The sequence below is a fragment of the Onychostoma macrolepis genome, chromosome 17 (assembly GCF_012432095.1).
Source record: "Onychostoma macrolepis isolate SWU-2019 chromosome 17, ASM1243209v1, whole genome shotgun sequence".
Taxonomy (NCBI): domain Eukaryota; kingdom Metazoa; phylum Chordata; class Actinopteri; order Cypriniformes; family Cyprinidae; genus Onychostoma; species Onychostoma macrolepis.
In genome coordinates, this window is record NC_081171.1 from 17,545,426 (window position 1) to 17,557,517 (window position 12,092).

The window sequence follows — 12,092 nt, forward strand, 5'->3', positions numbered from 1 at the left end:
TGAATCACTACAGTGTTTTACAGTTGATTTGCTTGTATAAAACTATGAAGATTAGATGTTTACTTTGATTAGTAGTTGAAAATTTGGCTCAGTTATGAATTATAATCAGCTTGATCACTTTCACTGTGCATATGGTTAGTTGACATGGCGATTTCAACAGAAATTTACTATTTAATTATTTAAAACTAATATTAACTGAAAATCTTGATGTTGATGTAGAAAGTCCGCATTGAACACGTTATGTTCAAAAACCCATCTTGTTTTTGTGCATTGCCACATGGATGCACCCATGGCAGGACGCTCATAGGAGACAATGAAATATCGCCACGTGTTTGTCTGTTTGCGTCTTGTGTGTCTGTGTCTCCTTTTTTTTTGCGCACGTATTCCTCATTTCTACCTCTCCAGTCAGTTGTTAACTAGGTGCATGTGTGAGGATGTGTAAAATTGACTGGAATGCTGTGCCCTGCCAAACCCCCCAGCCCGATACCCCCCTGGAGATAAGTGAGATAGAACAGGGGATGTCTCGCAGATCACTGCCCCAAGACTGGCACACCCTTCTCCCTCTTTTTTCCCTTACCTTCTCCAAGATGGGTCATTCATGGGATTTTCCTCCAAGTCCTAGCCCTACCGTTTGCATTACCTGCATAAAGTTTGTTCTTTGAAATTGGGCTTAAATTTAAACAACAATTTCATTTAAATAATCAACTCCAAATATTTTGCAGTGGACCCCCCTGGTAAAAAAAAAAAAAGTGTTTTTTTGTGTTTTGTTTTGTGTCCCCACCCCCCCCCCCAATAAAAGGGCTGTAACATTTATGAAATTTGGTCTGATGATTATTTGTCATAGAAATAATTTCACAGGGCTGAGAAATATTATTTTACAATTCTAAATATTAAATAATACAATTTCTTAATCATGTTTAAATTAGTTTAATTCCACTCTCCATTTGCACTCTTGTTTTTTATAATCTGCCCACCTGAATATTAATAAAATAAAGAATACTTTTATTTATTTGTTTGTTTGTTTGTTTATTCATCACAAATAGTATACAACATTTCTGTCTTAACTTATTTTCTGTATTTTCAACCATCCATCCTTTTTCTTAATTTCTTTCTTTCTTTCTTTCTTTTTCACAAATAATATGCAATGTTTCTGTCTTATTTTATGTATTTTCAACCATCCAGTCTTCATTAAAAATAAATGGTCACACTTTATTTTAAGGTCCAGTTCTCACTATTAATAAACCATTAACTACGACTTTTGCCTCAATAAACTTCTAATTTGCTGCTTATTAATAGTTAGTTAAGTTTAGGTATTGGGTATGATTAGGGAAATAGAATATGGTCATGTAGAATAAATGCTTTATAAGTACTAATAAACAGCCAATATGTTATTAATAGGCATGCTAATTAGCAACTAATAGTACGAATTGGTCCCTATACTAAAGTGCCACCAAATAAATAAATACCTTTAAGTTTGAGAATTAAAAATATAAGGTGAATCAAACTCTTAAAGTACCAGAAATGTGTTCTTATTTAAATATATGTAATTGAGATTTAAACTGCACAGTGATTATAGTTATCGCAGATTAGCATGATTTGGTTGAATAACTGCAACAAGCTGATTATTTGCCTACAGTCAAAGCTTCTTGTATTTGAATCATGGGGTAAATTAGTGGAAACGCAGTGAACTTTACTCTTCTGTAAACCCTCTAGTTTAAACATCCTCTGATCCAGTTTACCTCAGTGGGTGGAGATGTTGTTTGTGATGTGTTTAGCGTAATAAAATTAGATATCTTAGTGAATGTTCAATGAGTTCATTGTGTTCTATGGTAAATATTTGTTTGCATCTCATCTCAAATGACTTATGTCTCCCTTTAGCACACATTAAAATGCAAAGGAAAGCTTACATGTAACTTTAACATTTATTTAGAAGCAAACAGCAGCCAACCCAAACACATAAGTGACTCAGAAATCTCTCTGATGCTGGGAATAAAGGACACATTCTGCCATGAGTCTCTCTCACTCAGTTCTTTAAAATATGGCTGGCACACTCTGTTTTGGCTCCAAGCTTTGATATTCTAGTCTACAGATGGTTCATTCCCTCTGTCTATCTATGGATGGATTATTGTCCACCAGGTGGAAAATTGTTAATAATGTAGTGGCAGCAGCTCACCTCATTCGGTATCATACAGTACTGTCAGAGTATGGACTCTGCTTTTATGTAACTTCTTGATCAATATTAAAGTATGTTCTTTATGCATGTATGTGACCTATGACATCAGCTTTTGTCACTGTTGTTCAGCATTTCCATGCCTCATGGGACGGTAAAGTTTTGGCAGAAGCAGTATGTGATCTGGGTATTTTCATTCTTTTATGAATATTTTGGATTTCGACTTAATAGTAATTTAATGCACTGTGTTTTTTTTGCATACTATTTAGTAGGGAAACCTAGTTTTCAGACCTAGGATTCTTTTTGAAACCACCACTAATGAAATGTGGAAAACCCCTTAGTTTTCTGCACAGAAGGCTTTCATTCAGTTTTCCCCATTTCCAAAAATCATTTCCTCTGTAAAATATAGTGCTGAATTAAACTCTGAAGGAGCAAACCTTAAGAATGAACTTTCTAATGAAACATGGAGTAACTTTTAATTTTTTTTAAACATTTTTTTCCATGTTTTTCTGCATTGAGAAAGGGATAAAATTGATTACTCTCCTTTCGTTCCTCCTTTTTAGTATGTAGCTCTCAGTCTTGTGAAATGTGTTAACAGTGCTGGATGATATAGTACGCAGGCCATGATTAATATTATAGCGTTAAAGCCGTGCGGATGTGTGATCATACCCACACTTCCTCTTCACTCAGTGGAAGCAAGTCATTTGAGGCGTTTTTTCCTTACACACACACAACACACATGCTTTCTTCATGTACCCACGCGCACACACACACACACACACACATGTACGCACTTCCTCCACAGTCTGAGGCTGAACAATCATCACTGTGAGGAATGTCCTGATGAGAAAGGATATTAACACATCTCTTGGCCAAACGTTTAGTCTGCACGAGATCAGGATCAGTCTCTCTGAATAGCTGCCAAGGTCATCAAGGTCAAGCAGCTTGTATTTGCTCATGAATCTTAAGATTTTGAGCAGGGATATGTGTGTGTGAAAGTCCTCTGTGATGTTCAGACTGCCGAGTGTGGAGCAGTTTTATTTAACTAACTAAAAGTAGCAATGCTACTAATTTAACTTCCATTTTTAGCAGCATGACAGTAGTTCTGCTGATTAAAAAAAAAAAGTAGTTTCTCTCTCTCTCTCTCTCTCTCTCTCTATATATATATATATATATATATATATATATATATATATATATATATATATATATACATATACATATACACTGTGTATGTGTGTTTATTAGTGCTGTCAAACGATTAATCGCGATTAATCGCATCAAAATAAAGGTTTTTGTTTACATAATATATGTGTGTGTTCTGATTATATTTATTATGTGTATATATAAAGACACACACATACAGTATATATTTTGAAAATATTTACATGTATATATTTATATTCATATAAATTATATCATATATTTAATATATAAACGGAACATATTTTTATTAAATATATACATGCATGTGTGTGTATTTATGTAAGGAATAATTGACGACGGGCCGTTGAATTATTAGAAAAATACTGCACAACCTTCGCTCGGGTGTGCATTAATTCAATGGACCGAAGTCAATTATTCCGCTTATGCTAAGGTTGCCACACCTCAAGACATCGATCAGATGATATATTTCAAGGCATTCGTCCAGTATTTCTACTTAAATCGCTATTGTGAGTAGGATTAATTTCTTCGCATCTCATCCAACGTCCATCTAAAATCGTCAAAGTAGTGCTCACAACATTAACGCTTATGTTAAAGTGTGTGCAAACTGTGTGTGCGTCTGTGAGGGAGAGATAGCTTTTCGTACATAATAAAACATAATTTTGTGGCAAAAACATGGACATGATCTGTCGTTTTTATCCTTTTGTTTACTGTACTTATTTGTTTGGCCAGCGTCATTGTAGGTTTTGGTTATTTTGCTGTTGTAAGACTTTTGAAATAACAGAAATCATTTGGCAAAGTGATATGGTCATGTAATGTGGTCAAGAGCTGCCTGGAACTACGTTCGTCGAGCGTTTCCCTGAAAATAATTGCACACCTTAGAACGTTCGTCAGCCAATCAGATTCACGCATTCAACGGCCCCATAGTATAAATATACACAGTACAAACACATATATTATGTAAAGACTTTTATTTTGGATGCAATTTTAATCGTTTGACAGCACTAATGGCCAATATTATTTTTTTTCAAGGTTTGAATGAATGAATATATAGAGTGACAGAAATATATATAAGCTAATATTTCTATGTACTTCTCCTGACTCCTGCTTTAATAATATTAAAATGCAAAAAAGACATAAGTAATGTGTATTCCGCAACTAACTGTATGAAATATTCACAAACGACACAAATCATTTCAGCACACAGAATCTAAACGTGAAAACAATGACATCATTGCACACCATTAAACTGTTAGTAGGAGTGTACATCCAGTAAATGTGAACGGGAACAGATGTAATCCTCATGATCTGGTTGCTGTTTCCATGTTTGTACGAGCCCTGGCCTTTGAGGTTGTGGCAGTGTTTTCTGGATGTGTGTTTAATTTTGATACTCTTCATTTAGTAATCCCGCAGAGGCTGATGTGTTATGCAAATGTTTACTAAGTTATGTTTGCACTACCTGATTTATTACAGTTTTGTAACATGCTAATCTACTTGTTTGTCTCTGTTGTTGTCTCTGCAGCCAACGGTATGTACATGGGAAGCCAAGAAATGAGACTGGTTGTAGAAAGAGACAACGCAACTGTACGTCAACACCTCAGCAAGGTAATGATCACACAACATTTGAACAGCAAATATGAGTGATATAAATAAAATACAATAAAAACACTAATTCTAAATTAGCCTTTGTTTGGAATAACAATATATTTTGAAGATATCTTTTAAATTGAACTGGTTTCTTCACGTAGGAAGGAAGAAACAATATTTGAAATGTTGTTGACAGTATAGAAATAACTGTCAAAATTTATCAATCGACTATAAACAAACTCTAAACATTCTTGAACTGATGTGTCTAATACAAGAACATCTGTATCCTTGAGTGCATTACATGTGATGTTGCATTAGACTATCACTGTCTCTACAAGGCAAACAAGTGTGGTCTCTTTATTAATCAATGTACACATCCAGTGTCACTTCTGGAAATACATTAAAATGTGCATTATGTTTAACATAAATAAATATTAGAATTAGGTAGGGATAGCAAACTCTGTAGCTAATATTGGCCAGTAATACTATTTTATACTATTTTGTCTGAATAAATACAATTAAAAGACTAAAAGCAGTGAATTTAGGCATCATAATGTACAGTATGAAAATGGATATTTATTTTGAGATTTGCTAAAGATGACATTTATTATTTGTTTTAAAAAATGATCTTAAAGTGAGCGTTGCATGACTGCAACGGGAAATCTAAATGTAAAATAGTGGAATGCACAATTAAATATGGAAAATTGTTATTGATTTAAAAAAACAACTCTAATAAAAGCTAATAATCGATATGTTGTGTTGTGCATCCCTAAAATTATGTGTCTCATTAACTATAATTGCAATTTTTTGTTTTTGTTAAAGTCGAGGTTTTTGTTAATATTTTAGGCCATTTTTCTTAGTTTGTGGCCGAAATGTTTATGCATAACTAGATGATGACTGTCATAAATTCAACACATCATAAAACTTGCCAACAGCGTTGTTCCCCATGCACGGGTATTTGTTTTTACTGAAACAATGAGATGACGCAGCTTTCCTTAATTTCCTACATATTAGTGGTGCTGATCAAAGAGATTTGGGAAGCCTCTAAACATGTTAGACGCAGATGAAGCCCACGCTGACTCACCCTCAGAGAGCTGATAACCAGTCAAACAACATCAGATCTCAAAGCATGTTCCTCCAACCCACCCTTCCGTTTTCTCAACGGATGCATGGGCGGAAGAACCATATGTACCTTTCAATACCATGGTGTGATGCAAAGCAGAGGCTGCGTACATATGCAGAGGGAGGAGGACGGGGCTGCTGATGGTCTATATCTGTCATCAGTTAAATAGGTGGTATCTTCACTGCTCTTAAGAGTCGCATACTCGAGACCTGCGTCTTATGTTACACATAGCACCCAGAAATTCCTTGTCAAAGCTTCAGAAAATCCCTTGAGCCTGGAAACCGGTCGAATTTTTCCCGGTCTGATCTGTGCATCCCACCCATAACTCCACGGAGGAAGGAAGCTCTTCCATTTCTCTGACAACCATTGTCTGTATGGGTGTCAGAGTATGTGGCGTTCTTTGGTATCGGCTTCGCAGTCCGTCTTGCTTGCCAATAGCGATGCTAGAATAATTTTCTTCCGAAAAAGCTGAAGGTGAAGACAGGAGGTCATATGTTTAAACCCCTCTCAGCCTTAAACCACATGCATCTGACTCCTCTATTAGATTTATGGGCTGTGGTGAAATCGATCAGGCCGACAGATGTAGAACCCATCACGATTAACTGGTACAGTCGGCAAAGGCCAAACATTATGCAGTTTGTCAGAGAAATCATGCAAAGCAGTTGACAAGAGAATTTGATCTTTCTATTGTGTACGGCTCTCGAGGTCTCACCAATAAATAGCCTTTAGAAATCTGCACGGGTGGTTTTTCCTTTCGCATTGATGTTATTGGCACCGTTCGGCCGAGGTTACGGCAGCCTGACTGAAGGAAATACCCTTCAAGTGTCCACACTGGCGTCCGAGGGGACGTGGTGGACGTAGTGGATTTAATGTCAATCTTTCTTAAATTTTGTTTTATTGAAACACAATCTTGATTGTTTTCCCATTTGGATCCTCTGTGAAGTTCTCAGTGTGCCTCGCCTTTGTTAAAGACTTTCTATATGATTTATTAAGTTATTCTGCTTTATAGGTTTATGGCACATGATGAATTTTATCTGCCAAAGATGTGACTGATTATATCTTGACTAGAGCTGTCAATTTATTGCCTTATTTTTGTACAAATAATGATATGTGGTCCTGAATCACAAAACCAGTCATAAGTAGCATGGCTATATTTGTAGCAATAGCCAAAAATACATTGTATAGACCAAAATTATCGAATTTTTCTTTTATGCCAAAAATTGTTAGGATATTAATATTTTGTAATTTTCCTACTGTAAATATATTAAAACTTACTTTTTGATTAGTAATATGCATTGCTAAGAACTTCATTTGGACAACTTTCTCAATTTTCTCAATATTTAGATTTTTTTGCACCCTCAGATTCCAGATTTTCAAATAGTTGTATCTCAGCCAAATATTGTCCGATCATAACAAACCATACATCAATGGAAAGCTTATTTATTCGGCCTTTAGTCGATGTATAAATCTCGATATTGAAAATTTGACCCTAATGACTGGTTTTGTGGTCCAAGGGTCACACATAAAAACTCTCAAGTCCCCTGATTTAAAAAAATAAAATAAAAATGATCAATTAAAGAAATTATCTTTTATATTGAGGCTTTTCTCAACAAATATTGATTTATGCAATTATTTGTGATTAGTGTATAATATAATTTATTTCAATAAATGTTTGAATTGACATCCATAGTTTAAACTCTTTTTCATTCATAATTTGATATTTCTAGTTACTTCTGACATCTTGAGGTTTGCTGAGGAATATGAAGGAGCAGCATACTGCAGACTCCAGTGGTGGTCTAAGTTCCTATGTAAATCAAAGGGGAGGGCTGCTACTTTTGTTATTCTAACATCACAGATTGTGCCTTTAAAATGAAAGATGAGGTTTTTATCAAGCAGTGACATAAAGGTACTAGCTCTCGCTAAAGTGGCTGTCAGAAAAACAGAAAAGCCTTACAATGTATTTATTGTTTTAGTTCTGCTCTTGTCATGATACATGGCCATAGTGGTGAATCCCACGTACAGTATGAGAGCAAACCTAAATCATGTTAATGTCTTAATCGGCTCTGCTGATTTTGTTTTCTTCTGTCAGCTTATTTTTTACTATGGAGCCACGGATCACTGGTGCCCAGTGCAGTATTACCATGATATCAGAAAAGACTTCCCTGAAGGGGACATTCGTCTGTGTGAGAGGGGCATCCGGCATGCATTTGTCCTGGATGCAGGGGAGGAAATGGCTAACATGACGGCAGAGTGGATCTTTGATGACTTGAGGACGCTCTGACTGCCACATTAACATTTTATTCCCTTTTAATGTCTACCAGCCAAATATTCTAACTGTGCCCCCTGTGTGAGTTTTTTTAATGCGACCAGTATTTTAGCACGTATTACCTATTTCCATGGCAAAGCATCAAGCTTGTCACAAAACACTTCACAATGGTGCTGTATATGACTGATGTATTGGTGTATGGCATTTAATTTGTCAAATATTCATGATTGTAAAATATCTGATGTTTTGATTCTCAAATATGTGTATGTAAATGTATTTTGTCCCACAACTATGTGGTGCATTGCTTTAGTTTACTTCAAGAGTCTCTAATTTCTGTCAAGTGGACATTGTAATTGTCTGTTTGTGATATTTATGGGAATGATTTGTAAACACACAAATGTGCAGTTGGGTGTGGAGCAAGACAAGTCAATTAATTAATTTATTTTAGTGGAAACTTGACTTAACCAGACAGCTCACATGAGAAGAAAATTCGGTAACACTTTAGAATAGGGAACACTTATTCACTATTAACTACGACATTTCCCTCAATAAATTCCTAATTTGCTGCTTATTAAAAGTTAGTAAGGTAGTTGTTAAGTTTAGATATTGGGTAGGATTAGGGATGTAGAATAAGGTCATATAGAATAAGGCATTAATATGTGCAATTAATATATTAATTAGTACTAATATATGGCTAACATTTTAGTAATATGCATGCTAATAAGCAACTAGTTAAGAGACCCTAAAATAAAGTGTTACCGAAAATTCTTATATATGATGACCTAGCATGAAGATATTGTCCTCTTGATGGGAAATTGAAATGATTATTCAATAACATCAGAAGGTTAAAAAACAATACATATTAAAAACTACACAGAATGATTTAGACTGCAAAAGATTAAAACATTGTTAATAAACACATTTGCAGTTGAAATGTATCATTTGTACTTCTATGTATTGCTGCTATATTAATTTAATACAGTTAAATGACAAATTACAGTGTTGATTGCAATGTATAAAATATTTTAAATATTTAGTATGTAAAGAAGTGTTGCTTTAATATTTATTTCACATTGTATATCACACTTGTATGATTGTTTTAGGTTTTTCAGTTAAATGTTTTACACAGAACATGTTACATGTGATTTGATTTCTGTCTGAAGAGAAATTGTATTATTATGGCAGGAAATGCCTGTTCTAGCACGGGTCAAATGCGGGCCTGTCAGCAACGACCTGGGACCTTGTAGAACCACAAAATTATGAATTTTAATGAAGCTCAGGCTAACCCTCATTTAAGGCTGGAAAATTGTGCATATTTGAGCTTTCTCCATATGAATGAACCTCAACATTAGCCCTGGATCATTTTTATTTTCCAGACGGCATCAGCAGGACTCTGGAATAGTGTTTTACCTGTAAAGCTGCTATTCTATTAGTTTGAGATCTATTTGGATTCTTTAGGCCCCAACTTGGCTCCTGACACCTCCCAAGAGTTTGCTTTATGGTGAATGGAGGAGCCAAAGCGGGACCCCTTATAAGAAAAGCCGGCTGTAGGTTTGTTCTCTGCTTGCATGGTTTTGTGGGGGTTACCAAGTGAAATGTTTTGACAGTTTACCTCAACAACCCAGGGACCAGTAATATTATTCAGTCCTCTAACCACCTCAGTTTATTGTATTGAAACATCAAAACTCTTATATTTTACTCTGATGCTCAAAGTGACTTGATCTGATATTCCTGACCATAAAGGAACAGTTCACCCAACAATGCATGCGACTTCCTTTATATTTGGGACACATACCCTGTTCCAAATTTGACCATATAATGAAAACGAACAAGAACTGTGACTGTCAAGCTCCAAAATGACAAGAAAGCACCATAAAAATTGTCTTATACCAAAATTTTGATCATTATTTAAAAAAAATAAAAGGCGTGAGATTCACCACTTTCCCCGCTGCATTCCTGAGAGAAGTGGTGTTGTCCAATTCCTGAACAAATTATTCTTTTGAGTCAGATCTTTTCAACAAATCATTTGAATGATTTGTTTACAAATCAGATCCTCGGGTTCTCAAGTTCAACTCATTGTCTCAACCTTGTTGAAACGATTAACAGCCCATTGATACGAGTCAATAACAAAATTTCAGTCTGCTTCGAAAGATTTAGAATATAGTGCATGAGTCATTTGGACCACTTTTGTGATACTTTTAGGGTCTGTTTACAGAGATGCATTTTTGCATTTAAAAATAGGATCCAACTGCAGAGGCGCAGCATTTTTTGCTGCAACTTTTAACTTGACGTCAAGAAGTAGTGAGGTGCGACTCGGTGTCAAAGACTCGCACATGTTAAAAACAATTACAGATATTAAATCTAAAAAGCAATACAGTGAAACAAAGTAGTGTTCTGAACTGTTTTTTCAGCATTGTACATGATTATTGGAGTTTTATGCATCACTTGTCGTTTCTTTGTAATTATTTGTGTAACTTGAGTGAAAATGGTTTCTACACCAGCTTTTTCAGCGTGTGAACCTGCCCTCGTTGTGCTTTTTTTTTTCTTTTTTTGATCATTTTGGAGCATAACAGCACAAGTACTTTCAGTATATGTCAAAACTTGGCTATTCTTCAGAAATTCACTTGAGGGTCATTAAATGATGACAGAATTTTCATTATTTAGAAATGGGGGACAGGCTTTGGTACAACACCACACAGATCCTCAACAAGCGTCGTCACATGGCCCTTCCACACCAACTTGTTTAGTTTATTTGAAATCTGTCTTCTTCAGTACCAGGACGTCCTGTAGGTGGACTGCTCCGGCAGTGATTGGCACATCCGAGCGGCTCAGCAAACGGAGAATAAATATTTCCAGCTGATCCATTTCCCCTTCTCTCTGAGAGTCGGGACTCTCCGTGTAAGCCCAGGTCTCTTTAATCTTCCTTTCCAGGCTTCTCAAAAAGAATGACAAAGCCCCTTAATTTGCTTATCCTTGATTTAAACCAGGAGGCAGGGCTAGTTCATAGAAGGAAATGGAGTAATCCTGCCCGGGTGGATTGAATTGTGGCAAAGCAAACAAGCTTTACTGTTTTACGTCTCCAGAGTGGTTTGGGTTCTCTTGTGGTGATGAAGAATCGTTCCAGAGATATTCTGGTATTTTCCTGCCAAATATCATCTGTAATAGATCATTTTCTTTTCCCCTGGTTTTTGTTATGTTTTGTTTTGACATGGCAATAGTTACTCTTTGTTTCCCTCCTCTCAATTTTGTACCAACTTAACATCATCTGATACGCTCTGATCCAGGGATAAAATTGAAATAGATCTTTTCTACTATATGTAAGTCTACTGTATTTGGTGTTGTTGTGAGATTTGTCTTCCAAAAAAGTCTTTTTTTATTACAGCATCACAGATACTGTGGCCACTTCCTATGCATATAGTATGTAATTCAGGTCCCACATTCTCCTACAATGACACAAACTGTGAGTGTCGGAAAAGCGAACAGTGCATCCCATCCCACAAGCCTGTTCTCACGGGAGTATTGAAAATGTTTTTCAGGTTGTGTAACTTACAGAGAGCCAGAATTGTCCCCCACGGTGGCCCATCACTGCTATTGATTCGGTTTAAGGGAATTAGATCAGTTTAAATGCAGTATTTACATTAACATTAACAGTGTGTAATAGTGGAATCATATGCTTAAAGAAGAAGCGAAGTGAAATACAATGAGCAGAAATGTATGAAAATCTTAATGGGAAAAACACACTAAAAGACAAGCCGGCCAACGCTGAGTTTGATGCAGTGACC

General features: G+C 35.7%; 1 protein-coding gene across 2 annotated transcripts in view; it reads left to right on the forward strand.

Moving 5' to 3' along the window:
- ldah (lipid droplet associated hydrolase) overlaps positions 1-9,903 on the forward strand; it is a 41,361-nt gene extending 31,458 nt beyond the window's left edge. The window contains exons 6-7 of one of the 2 annotated variants that reach the window (XM_058750165.1): positions 4,857-4,939; positions 8,134-9,903. In XM_058750165.1, the coding sequence (XP_058606148.1) occupies positions 4,857-4,939; positions 8,134-8,325 (275 nt within the window). In that variant the 3' untranslated portion in view covers positions 8,326-9,903. The remainder of the gene's footprint in view (positions 1-4,856; positions 4,940-8,133) is intronic. The other variant, XM_058750163.1, reaches the window with a different exon arrangement.
- The last annotated feature ends 2,189 nt before the right edge of the window (positions 9,904-12,092 follow it).